The 19,061-nt window shown below is 49.5% G+C and overlaps 1 protein-coding gene and 1 pseudogene across 2 annotated transcripts in view; one reads left to right on the top strand and one right to left on the bottom strand.

Moving 5' to 3' along the window:
• Positions 1 to 916: 916 nt before the first annotated feature.
• Positions 917 to 2,243, bottom strand: LOC104661489 (annotated as a pseudogene).
• A 7,859-nt stretch (positions 2,244 to 10,102) lies between these two features.
• Positions 10,103 to 19,061, top strand: part of CAND2 (cullin associated and neddylation dissociated 2 (putative)) — a 38,698-nt gene continuing 29,739 nt past the window's right edge. The window contains exons 1-2 of one of the 2 annotated variants that reach the window (XM_010362140.2): positions 10,103 to 10,236; positions 16,524 to 16,667. In XM_010362140.2, the coding sequence (XP_010360442.1) occupies positions 10,169 to 10,236; positions 16,524 to 16,667 (212 nt within the window). In that variant the 5' untranslated portion in view covers positions 10,103 to 10,168. Of the gene's footprint in view, positions 10,237 to 16,523; positions 16,668 to 19,061 lie in introns of those variants that run through there. The other variant, XM_030927358.1, reaches the window with a different exon arrangement.

Genomic DNA, 19,061 nt, shown 5'->3' with positions numbered 1-19,061 from the left:
TAGTTACAAATGGCCGGGCGCAGTGGCTCATGCCTGTAATCCCAGCACTTTGGGAGGCTGAGGTGGGTGGATCACCTGAGGTCAGGAGTTCAAGACCAGCCTGGCCAACATGGTGAAACCCTGCCTCTACTAAAAATACAAAAATTAGCCGGGCGTGGTGGCGTGTGCCTGTAATCTCAGCTTCTGCGGGGGCTGAGGCAGGAGGATCACTTGAACTTGGGAAGCAGAGGTTGCAGTGAGCTGAGATCGTGCCACTATACTCCAGCTTGGGCAACAGAGCAAGACTCTATCTCAAAAGGAAAAAAAAAGTTACAAACAAGAAAAGATAGAGGGATAGAATGAACCCTTTGGTGTTGGGTTGAAATCAGAGATCTCAGTATGAACTTGTGGGTTTTTTTATAGATAGAGATGTATGTGTATGAGAGTTAGTGTACACATACATGTTTTATAGCTTTGTCCTCTGAGAGGACCTAGAAGAAATGACATCTCAGTAGCAATGAGCATAGCCAGAACCCAGATATTGGTTTCTAAGTATCACTTTCCAATAAAAGGAACCAGTGCTCCTTAGAAAAGTGGATGGTGATTATAGGGTTAGAACAGGGGAAATACAAGATAAGCCTAGAATATATTTTGTTATAAAAAAATTAAATAAAAGAAAGAAAGGAAATGCTCCAAAAAGAATGGGGGCTTGTCAAAGGAACATAGGAGCCAACTTGAAGGAGCTCTCAATGGGCAAACCAAGAGCAATTTGAGGAACAAAATAAATAGTAATGTTATTGGATTGTAACCCAAAATACAGAATGAATATACAGGAGACCACATGTTTATTTGTGGATTTTTAATTTATTATTATTATTTTACCTCTGAACTTTTTATTGGCCTCCTGCTCCCCAAAGGGTACCCTGCTTCTGCTGGCTTAATGTTTCAGAATTTTGGCGTCGTTGGTCTCAGACACCACTTTGTCATCAACTATCTGGTGGGTGGTGGTTTTCTGGATGGTTTGCATGGAGTTGCTGCTGTCCAGGGCATCAAGATTGAAGTCCTCACCATCTTCCAGCAGGCAGCAGTAGGTGGCAAACTCAGCCACCAGCTTGATCTTGATGTTCAGCAGGGCCTCGTACTCCTGGGTCTGGCTGTCCCTCTGCCCAAGTCAGTGCCAGCTCTGACTCCAGGTGCAGCAAGATCCCATTGAGCTGCTCTATCTGCAGGGTGTAGCGGGCCTCCACCTCCCTCAGGCTGTTCTCCAAGCTGGACTTCAGATTTCTCATGGAGTCCAGCTCAATCCCCAAGGACTGGACTGTACATCTCAGCTCTGTGAGCATCATCTCAGCAGCTCCAACTTCGGCAGACTACGTGGTGACCACTGTGGTGCTCTCCTCAATCTGCTGAGACCAGTACTTGTCCAGCTCCTCTCGGTTCTTCTGAGACAGCTTGTCATATTGGGCTTGGATATCTGCCATGATCTTGGTGAGGTCTTGAGATTTGGGGGCATCTACCTCCACGGTCAGCCCAGAGCTGGCAATCTGGGCTTGTAGGCCTTTTACTTCCGCCTCGTTGTTCTTCTTCATGAAGAGCAGTTCCTCCTTGAGAGCCTTGATCTCTGTCTCCAGCTGCAGCTGAGTGACATTGGTGTCATCAGTGACCTTGCAGAGCCCATGGATGTTGTTCTCCACAGACTGGCACATGGCCAGCTCTGTCTCATACTTGACTCTAAAGTCATCAGCAGCAAGACGGGCATTGTCGATCTGCAGAACGATGCGGGCATTATCCACAGTATTTGCGAAGATCTGAGCTCTCAGATCCTCGATGGTCTTGAAGTAATGGCTCCAAGTCTCTGACCTGGGGTCCCTTCTTCTCCAGGTGCTCCCGGATTTTGCTCTCCAGCCTCTGGTTCTCGGTCTCCAGGCTCTGTCCAGGTAGGAGGCCAGGTGGTTGTTCAGACTTTGCATGGTCTCCTTCTTATTCTGGATGCCTCCCATTCCTGCCAGATCCCCAGCCAAACCTGCGGCCAGGCCCCCGGACCCTATGCTGCCCTGGAAGCTGGTGGAGCGGGACACAGAGATCCAGGAACCAGAGCCCCCAGTGCCTGCACAGACGCTGACCATGCTGCTGACCAGCTGGGCGCCATAGCTGGGCACCTGGACAGAGCCCGGGGAACGGTAGTTGGTGGAGAAGGTGGAGTGATTGCTGAAGCTCATGCTGTTTGGGGAGGAGGACGAGAGGACAGGACTCAGCTTTGCCGACTACCTATTATTATTATTATATATATGTATATATACATATATATTTTTTGGAGCGGAGTCTCGCTCTGTCACCCAGGCTGGAGTGCAGTGGCTGGATCTCAGCTCACTGCAAGCTCCACCTCCTGGGTTTACGCCATTCTCCTGCCTCAGCCTCCCGAGTAGCTGGGACTACAGGCGCCCGCCACCTCACCCACTAGTTTTTTGTATTTTTTTTAGTAGAGACGGGGTTTCACCATGTTAGCCAGGATGGTCTCGATCTCCTGACCTCGTGATCCGCCCGTCTCAGCCTCCCAAAGTGCTGGGATTACAGGCTTGAGCCACCGCGCCTGGCCTATTATTATTTTTTAATAGAGATGGGGTTTTGTCATGTTGTCCAAGCTGGTCTTGAACTCTTGAGCTCAAGTGATCCTCCTGCCTCGACCTCCCAAAGTGCTGGGACTACAGGCATGAGCCACTGTGCCTGGCCAGAGACCACAGATTTAAATAAATAATTGAAAAATAAATAAATGGGGGAGAAATGACCATATCTTCCTTCCAGAAGAGTTTTAATTAATAAATGTAGAAGGAGACTGGATGCAATGGTGCACTCCTATAATCCCAGCACTTTGGGAGGCTGAGATGGGAGGATCGCTTGAGCTCAGGAGTTTGAGACCAGCTTGGGCAACACAGTGAAACCCTATCTCTACAAAAAATTAGCCAGGCATGGTGGCACAAGCCTGTGCTCCCAGCTACTTAGGAAGCTGAGGTGGGAGGATCACTTAAGTCCAGGAGGTCAAGACTACAGTGAACTGAGATCGCATTACTGCACTCTAGCCTGGGTAACAGAGCAAGACCCTGTCTCAAAAAGAGAGAAACAGGGAAATAGAAAATCACCATTCAAGAGTAATATTCATAAAAGAAAGATCCACCAATGGATGCTAAAATTAGTAGGTGGAATTTTGAGGAGAAATAGGATATTTTGGTCATCTCAAAAAATCTCCTCCAAGATATTTATTCGGTGCAGTTTCTTAAGTTAATAAAATTTAAATACAAATTTACAAAAAGTATAAAATTATTAATTACAAAGAGAAACAGAGCAACTTTATAGTAGAGAAACTCAACCCAGACGCAGTTTAGCTAAGTGATCAAGATTAACACCAGCAGTAAGAAGACTTAGTGACATCACAAAGCCCCTGCTCTGATGCACTGAAGAAAGCATAACACTGCTTATGCTGTATTCTAGCCAAAAAATGCGTAACTTCAACCTAATCACGAGAAAAGCCTTAGACAAACCCAAACTGAGGGACATTCTGTAAAATAGCCAACCAGTTCTTTTAAAAAGTATCAAGGTCATTAAAAACAAGAGAAGGTGGAGAAAGAGTCACAGATTGGAAGATACTGAAGAGACCTGGAAACTAAATATAATGAGTAACCCTGAATTGGATCCTTCTACAGGAATAGGACATTGACGGAAAAATTGGTGAAAACAATTTTTTTTTTTTTTTTTTTTTTTGGAGGCAGTCTCGCTCTATCCCCCAGGCTGGAGTGCAATGGCACGATCTCGGCTCACTGCAATCTCCGCCTCCCAGGTTCAAGTGATTCTCCTGCCTCACCCTCCTGAGTAGCTGGGATTACAGGTGCCTGCCACCACGCCTGGCTAATTTTTATATTTTTAGTAGAGATGGGGTTTCGCCATATTGGTCAGGCTGGTCTTAAACTCCTGACCTCAGGTGATCCGCCTGCCTCAGCCTCCCAAAGTGCTGGGATTACAGGCATGAGTCACCACACCCAGCCCACACCTGGCTGATCTTTTAAAAATATTTTTGTAGTGATGCGGTCTCACTATGTTATCGTCCAGGCTGGTCTTGAACTCTTGGGTTCAAGCAACCCTCCCATCTAGCCTCCCAAAGTGCTGGGATTACAGGGATGCACCACTGCGCCTTGTTTGTTTTTGAACTTCACACAAATGGAACCACATATAGTATGCACTCCTGCATCTGGTTTCTTTTGGCCAATACAATATCTTTGAGATTCATTCATGTCATTGCACATGGCAGTAGTTCATTAATTTTCATTGCTATATAATCCATTTTATGAACTACCATAGTTTGTTTATTCATTCACCTGTTGATGAACAAGTACGTGGGTTGTTTTCCAATTTTTGGCTATTCAGAAGAAGGCTTGTCTGAACTTTTTTTTTTTGATATGGAAGTCTCACTCTTGTCACCCAGGCTGGAGTGCCATGGCGGGATGTTGACTCACTGCAACCTCCGCCTCCGGGGTTCAAGTGATTCTCCTGCCTCAGCCTCTGGAGAAGCTGGGATTACAGGTGTCTGCCACTACGCATGGCTAAGTTTTGTAGTTTTAGTATAGATGAGGGTTCACCATGTTGGCCAAGCTGGTCTCGAACTCCTAACCTTAGGTGATCCACCCACATTGGCCTCCCAAAGTGCTAGGATTACCGGTGTTAGTCACCGTGCCTGGCCTGAACATTCTATTGATGAACACATATACATTCATATATCTTGAATATATGCCCCAGAGTGAAAGTGCTTATCTGAATACATCAAGGTAGACACATGCTTAGCTTTTGTAAATATGGACAAACAGTTTGTACCAATGTAGTTTTACCCATTTAAAGCTCCCACTACCATCATATAAGAGAGTTCTGGGGCCAGGTGTGGTGGCGCACTCCTGTAATCCCAGCACTTTGGGAGGCTGAGGCAGGTGGATTGCTTGAGCTCAGGAGTTTGAGACCAGCCTGGGCAACATGGCAAAACCTGTCCTTACAAAAATTAGCCAGGTGTGGTGGCTCACACCTGTAGTTCTAGCCACTTGTGAGGCTTGAATAGGAGGATCGGTTGAACCTGGGAGGTCAAGGCTGCAGTGATCTGAGATCACACCACTGCACTCCAGCCTGGGTGGAATGAGACCCTGTCTCAAAACAAAACAAATAACAAAAGAGTTCTGTTTGTCCTGCATCCTTGATAACCTTGTACACTTTTATTTATTTATTTTTTTGAAAAAGAGTCTCGCTCTGTTACCCAGTCTGGAGTGCAGTGGTGGGATCTCGGCTCACTGCAAGCTCCGCCTCCTGGGTTCAGGCCATTCTCCTGCCTCAGCCTCCCGAGTAGCTGGGACTACAGGCACCTGCAACCACGCCTGGCTAATTTTTTTTTTTTTGTATTTTTAGTAGAGATGGGATTTCACTGTGTTAGCCAGGATAGTCTCGATCTCCTGACCTCGTGATCTGCCCTCCTCGGCCTCCCAAAGTGCTGGGATTACAGGCGTGAGCCACCGTGCCCAGCCTGTACACTTTTATTGCTTTAAATACTTCCTCTGTGTGGAGACCTTCCCCCGTCTATATCTCCAACCAGGAATTCTCCCCTGATGAAACTAATGCATTCAGTTGTCAACATGGCATTTTCCTTGGATGTCTAGTAGGTAATTTCAAGTTAACAGATCAATGCAGTTTTCAAGTCCTCCTTCCCATCAAAAGGTTTCTTGTCTTGACTTCCTCATCCCCATAAAAAGCACCACCATCTACTCAACTGCTCCAACTAAAAACTCATAATTCCTCCCTTTTCCTTACCCATAAAAATATATGACTTGTAAAAACATATGCACTGACTCATAAAATTATTACAAAAATATTATGAAATAGGAAAAGACCTATTAAACTATGTATTTATTTCATTTTCTTTTCTTTTCTTTTTTCTTTTTTTTTTTTTTTTTTTTTTTTTTTTTGCTCAGTTTTTTGTCTGGTTCTCTTGCCCAGGCTGAAGTGCAGTGGCATGATCTTGGCTCACTGCAATCTCCACCTCCCAGCAATTCTCCTGCCTCGGCCTCCCGAGTAACTGGGATTACAGGCGCGTGCCACCACACCTGGCTAATTTTGTATTTTTTAGTAGAGATGGGGTTTCACCATGTTATCCAGGCTGGTCTCAAACTCCTGACCTCAAGTGATCCACCCACCTCAGCCTCCCAAAGTGCTGGTATTACAGGCTAGAGCTACCAAGCCCGGCCTATTTCCCTCCTTTTTATTGAGGCAACAGTTACATATAGCAAAGTATAGCTTGATTAATTTTTACAAATATATACCTGTAATCATCACCCCATTCAACAGTGTGGATTCAATTAGCCAGGCATGGTGGTGTGTGCCTGTAGTCCCAGCTATTCAGGTAGCTGAGGCGGGAGGATGGCTTGAGCCCGGGAGGTGGAGGCTGCAGTGACCAGTGATCATGCCACTGCACTCTAGCCTGGGCAATAGAGTGATACCCTGTGTCAAAAAAAAAAAAAAAAAAAAAAAGTGAATTCAATCCTCAAATGAAACTGCTATATTCTATTTCCACGACATAACCTGAATCTTCCCATCTTCACCACCATTCCCTCAATGCAAACCATCCTCATTCTTTTTTTTTTTTTTCTTTGAGATGGAGTCTCGCTCTGTCGCCCAGGCTGGAGTGCAGTGGTGAGGGATCTTGGCTCACTGCAAGCTCTGCCTCCCGGGTTCATGGCATTCTCCTGTCTCAGCCTCCTGAGTAGCTGGGACTACAGGCACACACCACCATGCCTGGCCAGGGTGGTCTTGAACTCCTGACCTCAGGTGATCTGCCCGCCTCGGCCTCCCAAAGTGCTGGGATTACAGGCATGAGCCACCACGCCTGGCCCAAACCACCCTGATTCTTGATTGTGTGGACTGTTCAGCACCAAAGAGATCTTTCTAAAAAACCAGGCTGGGTGCAGTGGCTCACGCTTGTAATCCCAACGCTTTGGGAGGCCTGAGGTCAGGAGTTCAAGACCAGCCTCCTGGCCAACATGGTGAAACCCTGTCTCTACTAAAAATACAAAAATTAGCTGGGTGTGGTGGCACGTGCCTATAATCCAAGATACTCAGGAGGCTGAGGCAGGAGAATCGCTTGAGCCCAGGAGGCAGGGGTTGCAGTGAGCTGAGATTGTGCCACTGCACTCCAGCCTGGGCAATAGAGCGAGACTCCATCTCAATAAATAACTAAATTAATTAAATAAATAAAATAAACTGATCTGGTTGGGCGCAGTGGCTCACGCCTGTAATCCCAGCACTTTGGTAGGCCGAGGCGGGTGGATCACCTGAGGTCAGGAGTTCAAGACTATCCTGGCCAACACGGTGAAACCCCGTCTCTACTAAAAATACAAAATTCTGCCGGACGTGGTGGTGCGTGCCTGTAGTCCCAGCTACTCGGGAGGCTGAGGCAGGAGAATTGCTTGAATCCAGAAGGCAGAGGTTGCAGTGAGCCGAGATCACACCACTGACTGCACTCCAGCCTGGGTGACAGAGCGATACTCTGTCTCAAACAACAACAACAACAACAACAAAAACTGATCAAGTTACCTTCTTGCTTTATGCCCTCCAGTGTCTATTTAGTGCTCCCACATAAAATATGAACTCCTTGCCTTGGCCTGAGAGGTTTCAAGTAATCTGGCCCCTGTCTGCCTCTCTGTCCTCATTTCCTCAGTTGAAGACTGATCTCATTCCATTCCAGCCATAGCCTACCCTTCCTTCCTCCCTCCCTCCTTCCCTACCTTTTATTTATTTATTTTTTTGAGGTGGAGTCTCGCTCTGTCGCCCAGGCTGGAGTGCAGTGGTATGATCTCAGCTCACTGCAAGTTCCGCCTCCTGGGTTCACGCCATTCTCCTGCCTCAGCTTCCCGAGTAGCTGGGACTGCAAGCGCCCGCCACCACACCTGGCTAATTTTTTTTTTTTTTTTTTGTATTTTTAGTAGAGACGGGTTTTCACCATGTTGGCCAGCATGGTCTCCATCTCCTAACCTCATGATCTACCCGCCTTGGCCTCCCAAAGTGCTGGGATTACAGGCGTGAGCCACCGCGCCCGGACCTTCCCTTCCTTTTTTTTGAAACAGAGTCTACTTTGTCACCCAGGTTGGAGTACAGTGGTGCGATCACAGCTTACTGCAACCTCTGCCTCCCAGGCTCAAGCAATTCTTCTACCTCAGCCCCCCAAGTAGCTGGGACTACAGGCATGTGCCACCACACCCGGCTGATTTTTGCATTTTTTGTAGAAACAGGATTTCACCATGTTGCCCAGGCTGGTCTTGAACTCCGGAGCTCAAGCGATCCACCCACCTCAACCTCCCAAAATGCTGGGATTACAGGCATGAGCCAATGCGCCCAGTCAGCCACAGCCTTATCTTTTTCTTTCTTTCTTTTTTTTTCTGAGATGGATTCTGTCAGCCAGGTTGGATTGCAATGGCGCAATCTCGGCTCACTGCAAGCTCCGCCTCCCGGGTTCAGGCCATTCTCCTGCCTCAGCCTCCAGAGTAGCTGGGACTACAGGTGCCCGGCACCACGCCCAGTTAATTTTTGTATTTTTAGTAGAGACAGGGTTTCACCTTGTTAGCCAGGATGGTCTCGATCTCCTCACCTCATGATCTACCCACCTTGGCCTCCCAAAGTGCTGGGATTACAGGCCTGAGCCACCGCGCCCGGCCACCACCTTGGGACCTTTGCACCTGCTGCTCCCTCTGTCTGGGAAGCTCTTCCCTCAAACCTTTGCCCAGCTGCTTCATCTGTTGAGGTTTTAGCCCAAATGTCTCCTCCTCAAAAAGTGCCCTTCCTGACCTTTGCTAAAGTTGCCCCTCCACGCTCCAGGAACTGTCTATTTTATTTTCTGAAGAGCTCTTATTTTCCTTATCTAATCACTTTCTTCCTTCATGCTTATTTCCTCCACTAAAGTGTAAAGTCCCCAGAGGGCAGGGGCCGTTTGTGTCTAACACCCTGCCGCATTGCATCCCTATTGTATAGATCTGCACTGTCCATTATGATAGCCACTACCCATAGTGAGCTATTTAAAGTCAAATTAATGAAAAATAAATATTATTAAGAATTTGGTTCCCCAGTCACACTAATTCCATTTCAAGTGCTCAATAGCCACATGTGGCTAGTGGCTATCATATTAGATACTATACTGCAGATGTAGAACATTTTCAACATTGCAGTGTTCTGTTAGCTTTGGTCTAGAACCTAGGCACCTCATAATAACAGGTGTTCAAGGGGGGTGTCAATTTAATAAAGATTTATTTTATCCTTATGAGTGAGAAAAACATAGCCCAAAGAGGTTGTTTCATTTTCCCAAGATCACACAGCCAGGAAGCAGCCTAGCCGAGATTTGAAGCCAGGCTTGTCTGGTTCTGAAACACAGAATCCTTTTTTAAGGACTGTTGCCCAGGATATTAAGAGATCTGCAGTCAATCCTGACTCCATCCCAGATTCATTAGCTGTACGACCCTCAGCAAATCCCTTTGCTTTTGGCCTCAGTTGCATTGCTTTAAAAAAATGAAGAAACTGACCCTGCCATCCTGAGGGTTGGGGATGGCAGGCAGGGAGCCTTGTGTGACTGAGTTCATTCCCCAGATCCTGTCTGGCTCAGGGGCAGGCAAGCATCGTGGGCGAGGGAATTGGGTGAGGGGTCCTTTGGTTGGCCTGACCAACTTTGGTTGATAGCTCCTGTTTCTTGAATGCCCACAGATGAGAAAGCTGAGGCTCAGAGAGGTAAAGTAACTTGGCCAAGGCTACACAGCAGAAGAGGCAGAACTGGGATTCGAACCTGGGACTCTGATATCATGTCCTTGCCGCAAGACAGAGCTGGCACTTAGGGGAATAACAACGAGGTGGTGGCCAGGTAGTGAGCTCCCCATCTCTGGGGGATGTGCAAGCCGGCGCTGCACTGTCAGCTGGGCAGGGGCTGGGGCCGGGGCCAAGACCACCGAGTCAGGCCCAGGCCCGCCCGCCTCCCGCAGCCGCCATGGCCAAGGCGTGAGCACGGGGCGGGGCGGGGCGGGAGCTGCTATTTCTGTCTGGTGAGCACAGCCCGCGCAGCTGGCGAGGGAGGGGGCGCCCGCGCCGCCATATTCCCTCCCGCCGGCCAGCCCCGCGGCGCGCAGCCACCATGAGCACCGCCGCCTTCCACATCTCCAGCCTCCTGGAGAAGATGACGTCCAGCGACAAGGACTTCAGGTGCACCCCGCCTCTGGTCCCCCGCCTCTCCTTCCCGCTGTGAAGCTGGGGGCCTTCTTCCCCTCCCGAAGTGCCAGCCCATCCCCCATGACCATGCAGCCCCCTGCCTCTTCTCTCTTCTCCCTGCATTAAGCTGCGCCCCCTCCCCACAGACCCACTCCTGCCTCGTGGTCCCCACTGAAGCTCCGGCTGTTCTCCCCTAGTGGCGGTCCTGCCCCTCCGCGACTCCAGTGCCTGCTTCGTCTCCCACCGTGCAGGCTTCAGCCCTGCCTCTCATCCCCCATCAGAGCCCCAGCTCCGCCCCTCTGTACCCTGCCTCGGCCTCTCCTCCCTCTGTATGTCCGGCCCCCTTCTTCCCCTGCAACTGATGCCCCAGCGCCCCCATCCCCCGCCACCTTCAGCAAGTCCACAGTGAAGCCCTCCGCCTCTCTCTGGGGACCCCAGCACCTCCCTGTCCTCCGCATTGAAACCGGACCCTTCCCGGGACCGCTATCCCCTGCTGACTTTCTCACTGGCACCGTCAGTGATGCCCGCTTCTCAACATCACCCGGACCCCTCCCTCCCACTCTCCCTCCCCTCCTGGGGATTGTTCAGACCCAGCCTCAAGGAGGGGGCTGGGCTGAGTCTGGCTTTCCAGTCACAGGTAGGTGATGGCTGGGGTGGGACCTTCTAGGTTTTGTGTGCCACTCCGCTTCCCCACTCCCTTTTTCCGTCTTTCCCCCTCTCACAGCATCACAGAACTACAGGAATAGGGCTGAAAAGAATGGTGGAAACATCTGGTCCAATGAGTTTCCACCTGCATTCTCCGGGGAAACTGAGGCCCAGGGAGGAAAAGGGATTGGCCAGTGGTCTCATGGCCAGTTCTGGCCCCTCCAGCTGAAAGAAGACCTTGGAGACTCAGTGAACACTTTTTCACTTTGTTCCCATTTTAGAGATAGGGAAACTGAGTCTCAGAGGCATGAAGGGTGTAGGTTCAGTCACAAAGCCAGGAAGTGGGAGACTTAGTCCAAATCCAGGCCAGTCTAATACAGATGCCAAGATCTTAGTGAGGCCCTCTGATTCCAGCCCCCTGACAGGTTAGGAGACTGAGACCTGCTCTGGTAGTCTGACTCCTACTCTTCTCCTGCAGCCCATTCCTCAGTACCCCTCAAGAGTCCCCCACATGAATAGAGCCTGGGATCCAAGGTCTTGGCTTCAGATCCCAGCTGCCATCACTCACTGGCTGTGTGACCAAGGACAAGTAACTTAACCCCCATGAGTTTCCCTGTGCTTTTGTTTCTATAAAACGGGGGTAACGGAACCCATCTCTGAGGATTGGGGTAAGGATGAAAAAGATAGTACATGTGAAATGCTCAGGTTCATGGCAGGCACGGGGTCAGTGCTTAATAAATGGACACTGCTATGATTCTGTGCACATTCAAAATCTGCCATGCCCTGTCCCCTCTCTAAACCTTCACTAGGGGGATTCTTTGCTCTCCCTTGACCTCCTCCCTTCATCTGACAGCTCCTATAATTTTCTGGGATGCCTCTTGACCCCAGGCAAGATTAGGCACCTCTCCTCAGCTCCCATCATGCCTCCCCTCATGTTTCTGCTAGATCACTTCAGCCCTGGGAGACCCTGAGCTCCTGGGCCACTGGGACTATGCACTTTCTCTTAGTGCCCCAGCACCTGTGCTGGGTATACAGTAGGTACTTAGTGAATGTTCACTGGGTCCCAGGCTCCCTACTGTGCACTCCACATGTAATCTCAGTCCACCCATGGGTGGTAGTGATTGTTCTTCCTGTTTTCCGGAGGCTTGGAGGAGTGCAGTGACTTGCCCAAGGTCACATAGCTGGCTAGTGGCCTAGGGGATTTGTGCTACTGTCTCAGGCCTCAGGTCCAGTCTCTGGGAGAGGGAGTTGGCCCTGCCAGCTAGAGCCCGAGAAGTCCTTTCAGCCTGTCTCTGCCAGTGACCTGGAGAACACTTAAAACCACCCCAAGCATGTGAGAATGGTGTCTATTTTTAAAGTCCGAATACCAGGGTGCTGGGTCCTGCAGACCAGCTGTCCAGGCACCCGTGTGGCCAAGGGTTTCAGCTGAGTTGCCTCTAGGGTTTCTCTGTAATGAAACTGAGACTATGTCCTCTGGTTCCTGGAGGGGGGCAGTGACTGCAAATGAGGGTCCCAGGTTGGGTGGAGGAGACTTTGATTCCTGTTCTTCCTGGGCCCTGGCTTTATGGGCAGGAGGTGCCCCTTTACCACAGAGGCTCCAACAGTCAAAATGAGTACACTTGCGGGTCTTATTCTTGAAAACACAGTAGTAGTGATTGAGAAGCCAGGAGACGTGTGGTGGGCTGGTTTTCTGCCCAGTTTGCTGTTACCTTAGGCAGTTTGTGCAGCCTCCCTGAGCCTAGTTTTCTTACTACCTCATGCTAAGAGCTGGTTGTCCTATTGAAACCTCCCAAGGATACTATGAGGTAGGGCAAAGAAAAGTTCCCATTTTGTATATAGAAAATATGAGGCCCAGAGAAAAGGAGGTAGTTGCCCAATGTCACCTAATTGATAAATGGCAAGACCAGTATACTCACTTAAAGCCAAACTTCGGTGCTCAAGCTCTTATCCACCAAATTATATACTTTTCCTTCCCTCTCCCATCCCTGCACACATAACACGTATAAAATATGGCTTGCTTTCTCTGAGAGCTAGTGTCTGCAGGAACCAGGGGTGTCTGAAACGCTGAGGCGTGCTTCAGAAGAGTTGGTTTCTGAGTTCGGGCTATCTGGCTGTAAATTCTGTTAAGGGCTAGCTCTCTTACTACCTCTCCTCCTGCCCTCACCCTCCCCGACAAAGCCCCCTGCAGACCTGTTCTTTGTTGAGCCTGGAGTCCCAGAGATAAACCTGATGGGCCTCTGCCCTCAGTGAGTGTACAGTCCAATGGAGAAGATGCTCTGGTGGCCAGACTTGTATTGCAGTGTGAAAAGTGCTATAAAGGAGGGATGCAGAGTGCTCTGAAAGGATCCTGTCAGAACATTGTGTTTAGGGGCTGTGAATGTGGGGGTAGGGCAGGGTGGTCAGTCATCCCTGAGCTGGGACATTTGAGCTGGGCTCTTGATGGCTGAATAGGAGGAGCTGAACAAGTGGAGAAGAGGAGCGGGGGCAGGAGGCCTATCTTGGGCAAAGAGGCACATCACCTGGGTTGCCAGGCTGAGCTGGGCCCCCATGGACTGCAGCAGAAACACAACTTGGAGACCCTGCATGCCATCTCAGAATGTCCCCTCAGCTGAGCAGACATGGGGGTGCATGTGCCCACCTCAGGCCTTGGCCTGGCTCAAATCCAAACCTCCTCCTTCACTTTACCTTTGCCCAGAGGTGGGCACAGTCCTGCCATCCTGCCCGTGCTGCCAGCCCATCCTCCTTCTCTCTCCTAGCAACTGGTGGCTAATCTACCTGTTAAAAATAAATAGGACATCGACCAGTCCACCCCTGGTAACAGAGCACTGTGGGCTGCGGTGACATCCAGGAGCAGGTCTGAGTCTGCACAGATGAGAACCAGAATCCCAGCTGTGATAGTTTTTGCCACAGGAGGCTGGGGTCAGGGCTCTTGGTTGATTTGCTCAACCATGCTGGAAAGCAGGGCCAGTGTGGGGCAGCGGAGTGGCCCAGCAGGGCCAGCAAAAGCTGGAGGCTCTCTCCGAGGCAGCCTCGTGGTATCTCCTCGCTGCTCTGTCCTGTTTTCTTCTGGGACTCCGCTCACGTGCCTGCAGGAGCCAGTCAGTGGGTGAAGTGGCCCTAGTGGGGACCAGGTAAACTGGGGAGAGGGCAACCACAACCTGACTATAGTCAGGTATTGTCACCAGGGATTGTAGGCCCCGTTGTACTCAAATACTATGTTTTCAAGATAATCTGGAAGTCAGGTTTTTTGTTTGTTTGTTTGTTGGAGTCTCACTCTGTCACCCAGGCTGGAGTGCTGTGGCACGATCTTGGCTCACTGCAATCTCTGCCTCCCAGGTTCGAGTGATTCTCCTGCCTCAGCCTCCCAAGTAGCTGGGACTACAGGCGTGCACCACCACACTGGCTAATTTTCCTATTTTTAGTAGAGATAGGGTTTCCCCATGTTGGCCAGGCTGGTCTCAAATTCCTGACCTTAAGTGATCCACCGACCTTGGCCTCCCAAAGTGCTGGGATTTTACAGGCATGAGCTGCTGTGCCTAGCCTGGAAGTCAGCATTTTATTTTATTTTGAGACAGTCTCTCGCACTGTCACCCAGGCTGGAGTGCAGTGGTGCGATCTCAGCTCACTGCAACCTTCGCCTCCCAAGTTCAAGTGATTCACCTGCCTCAGCCTTCCCAGTAGCTAGGATTACAGGTGCTCACCGCCATGCTCGGCTAATTTTTGTATTTTTAATAGAGACAGGGTTTCACGATATTGGCCAGGCTGATCTAGAACTTTTGACCTCAGGTGATCCACATGCCTCAGCCTCCTAAAGTGCTGGGATTACAGGTGTGAGCCACCATGCCAAGCCAAAGTCAGTATTTTTATGTGAACTCTCCCAGTGTTCAAATGTTGACAAGTAATTTAAATTTTTGAAAACACGTTTGCAAGCTGGACATAGCTGAGGGCTACTAGTTTCAGACCTCTGCTCCTACCCTCTTAATTTTGGCAGGAATGGTGCCTAATAATGGCCCCAGCCTCAACTTTCCATGGCTTCCAGCTTAGACTCCCACTGCAGTTTCAAATGCCTGGAACGGCATCAGGATTTGTGGGGCCTGACACCAAAAGCCTGATTTTTCTGGGTGGGTAGCCCTTGCCTCTGATGCCCACCCTAGGTCAGTGAGCCAGTCAGCTATTGGTGCTGGTTTCCAAAATATTCCCATGCCCATCAGCATGGTGTAGGGCAGTGGTTTTCAAACGGTGGTCCCTGACCCTCAGCCTCATCCAGGAATTTGTTAGAAATGCGGATTCCTGGGCCCCAACTCAGACCTGCTGATTCAGAAACTCTGGGAATGGGGCCTAGTATTGTTTAATAAGCCCTGCTGGTGATTCTGATGCTGACTATAGCTGGAGATCCACTGCTCTAAGGGCAGGGACTGAGCCAGTTCTCTGAGGTGGGAGTGGACAGGGCTCGCCTTCCTCCATCTGTTTGGTAGGCCTCTAGCTCTGAGTTGGACACAAGGTATCTGTTCAACCTTCTGGCATCCCTTGGCCGGGCGCGGTGGCTCACGCCTGTAATCGCAGCACTTTGGGAGGCCAAGGTGGGCGGATCACGATGTCAGGAGATCAAGACCATCCTGGCTAACATGGTGAAACCCCATCTCTACTAAAAATACAAAAAATTAGCCGGGCATGGTGGCAGGTGCCAGTAGTCCCAGCTACTCAGGAGGCTGAGGCAGGAGAATGGCATAAACCTGGGAGGCGGAGCTTGCAGTGAGCCGAGATTGCGCCACTGCACTCTAGCCTGGGCAACAGAGCAAGACTTCATCTCAAAAAACAAAACACAACAACCTTCTGGCATCCCTTTGTCAGCTGTTGTGGGATGTGGATGATGTCATTATAATAATGGCAGTGCCATTTACTGAGCGCTCACCATATGCACTTAAAACCCCATGAGGCAGATACTAGTCTCATCCCCGTTTTCAGACAGGTAAGCTAAGGCTTGGAGAGGTGAAATGACTTGCCCAAGTTCACACTGCATAAATGGTCAGGAGCCACCGACCCTGAAGCATTATGCATTTAGCCAGCATGCTGGGCCATTCCTAGTCTGCCACCATGTGGCAGTTGGTGTCACACATGTGGGTCTCCTTGTAGCCCAACCATACCCACTGCCCAAATAATCCACTGTCATGTGGCACTTAACGACAGGGAGACATTCTGAGAAGTGCATCGTTAGGCGGTTTTGTCCTTGTGTGAACCTCATAGAGTGTGCTTACACAGCCTAGATGGTAGAGCCTACTACACCCCCAGGCTATATGGTGCGGCCTGTTGCTCCCAGGCTACGCACCTGTATTGAGTACTGTAGGCAGTTGTAACAGAGTGGTATCTGTGTGTCTAAACATAGAAAAGGTACAGTAAAAATAAGGTAGAAAAGATTAAAATGGCGTGCCTATATACGGCAGCCTCACTATAATCTTACGGGACAACCATCATATATGTTGCCTCTCATTTACCAAAACATCATCATGTGACACAGGACTGCATTTGACCTCGAATCTTTGTATTAAGGTCTACTTCTAGGGGAACCCTGAGGTACTGCCCAAATCCACCAGGGCCCAGGAGCTGCTCGGTAGTCCTCCTCTGCCCTCCCTGCACAGGTTCATGGCCACCAGCGACCTGATGTCAGAGTTGCAGAAGGACTCCATTCAGCTGGACGAGGACAGCGAGCGCAAGGTGGTGAAGATGCTGCTCCGGCTCCTGGAGGACAAGAATGGTGAGGTGCAAAACCTGGCTGTCAAGTGGTGAGTGTCAGCCTTGGTGGAGCAGGAGAAGGGGCCCTACCTGGTGTGGGAGCATTCTGGGGACCCCTGTCCCTTTGGGGTACAACCTCGCAGAGGGGACCTGCTGAGCAGCTCTTGTTGAATGGTACCTTAGTCTTGAGTTTCCCCAGAAGAAGATGCTGAGACAAGGATTCAAATCTACGTTTATTTGGGAGGTGATCCCAGGAAACATGGTGGAGGAGTAGGGAAGTGAGGCAGGAGAGGGAAGAGGACCAATCAAGGGTACGGTACAAAGCAAGTGACCACAGTGGGCCCGATGAACTTAACCCCATGGGGACCTCTGGGACACAGTATAGGACATGCCCCTTGGACTTTTCCCACTTAAAGGATGAGGGAGCTGGGGTATTAGTCCACCAGCTCCCTGGTAGTCATTGGTTAAGGGCTGCTTCTGGGGTGGGACAGGGTTGTCCACTTTCTGCCACCTCCAGCCAGAGAAAGCCCTCAGACAGATGTAAATGCTGGGAAGGTCAAGCTGATACACATCAAGGTGGTAAAGGCTTAAAGGCTGGGCACGGTGGCTCATGCCTGTAATCCCAGCACTTTGAGAGGCCAAGGTGGGTGGCTCACCTGAGGTCAGGAGTTCGAGACCAGCCTGACCAACATGGTGAAACCCTGTCTCTACTAAATAATAATTTTTTAAAAAATTTGCTGGGCATGGTGGCGCATGCCTGTAATCCCAGCTACTTGGGAGGCTGAGTAAGGAGAATCGCTTGAACTCAGGAGGCAGAGATTGCAGTGAGTCGAGATTGTGTCATTGCACTCCAGCCTGGGCAACAAGAGCAAAAACTCCATCTCAAAAATAAAAAACAAAAAAGGCTTAGGGCACACGGGATTGGGAGAGGCCCTAAAAGCCCCAGCCTTAGATCACTGTGAGGCTGTGATCCTGAGATGTTGGCAACTTATCTCCAGAGTAGAAAAAAACAAGACAAGGGCATGTGCAGAGCACGTGGGGATGCTTGGGTGGTAGGGTCATTCTCACACCCACACCTGAGAACCACTCGTGTAGGGCAGAGGTTGTCAACCTTGACTGCAGGTTAGCATCACCTGAGTAATTTTAAATAGAATGCCAGGGATCAAGGATCAACAGGGTGAGAGAATTGGGCGCTGTCTCTTCAAACCACTGTCTGTGAGCTGGGTCCAGGCATTCTTCTGGGGCATGTTAAAGAATTGCCCCGGTGGAGCAGGAGAAGGGGCCCTACCTGGTGTGGGAGCATTCTGGGGACCCTTGTCCCTTTGGGGTACAGCCTCGCAGAGGGGACCTGCTGAGCAGCTCTTGTTGAATGGTACCTTAGTCTTGAGTTTCCCCAGAAGATGTTAAAGAATTGCAACGTGATCCCAAGAGCAGAGGGAATTCAGTAAAGGGTTTTCTGTAGGAAGGTGACATGGACAAGTTTATGAGTTGGGAGTGTCTTTCTGGTCATGGAGTAGACTTAGGATGGAGTGTGGTTTCCCACCAGCAGAACCAATACCTTTTTATAACAAATCATTTGTAATACTGTTTTCCTATTAGGAAATGAAATTCGTACATTATAAAACCTACGGCTACACATAATGCCCTAACCTTAACCATAAAGGCAAACTAGAAGGAATGTAGCTTATAGTAAAGTAGTGTGTGTTTCCGTGTATGCGTGCTGGGGCACTGTGATGGTAGAAGTGATGAAGTCACGAGAAGCCTGCACCTGCATGTAAACTCATCATGAGTACTCATCATGAGTACAGATACCAGATACAGACAGGGGGTGTTGGGACTTAGGTTTCAGAATTGGAGGCACTGCTCTTAGTGGCAAGATTTTCTCTTTTTTTTTTTTTTTTTTTTTTTTGAGACAGAGTCTCACTTTGTCACTCAGGCTGGAGTACAATGGCACAATCTCAGGACACTGTGACCTTCTCTTCCCAGGTTCAAGCAATTCCCATGTCTCAGCCTCCTGAGTAGCTGGCATTACAGGCACACACTACCACGCCTGGCTAATTTTTGTATTTTTAGTAGATGCGGGGGTTTCACCATGTTGGCCAGGCTGGTCTTGAACTCCTGACCTCAAGTGATCTGCCTGCCTTGGCCTCCCAAAGTGGTGGGATTACAGGCGTGAGCCACCGCGCCCAGCCAGGATTTTCTAAAGTGAGTGACCATCTCCCAATAAAGTTTCCCAGAAAACAAAGTATACTTTTCCTTCTATTTACCTGAAAATTGCATTCTTAGAAAATCTAGAATGCGGTATATTAAAAGAATGTAAAAATATTTTGTGTCTATGTATAAACTGAAATGTTAGACTCAGATAATTAAAGGCCTTTTACCTATACAAATGCCCACTGGGATGTTAGAATCTCTTGCGGGGCATGGGCAACGCTTTGTTTTGC

The sequence above is a fragment of the Rhinopithecus roxellana genome, chromosome 1 (assembly GCF_007565055.1).
Source record: "Rhinopithecus roxellana isolate Shanxi Qingling chromosome 1, ASM756505v1, whole genome shotgun sequence".
Lineage (NCBI taxonomy): Eukaryota > Metazoa > Chordata > Mammalia > Primates > Cercopithecidae > Rhinopithecus > Rhinopithecus roxellana.
The sequence above is the reverse complement of the archived record's forward strand: the minus strand, read 5'-3'. Positions and strand labels throughout refer to the sequence as shown.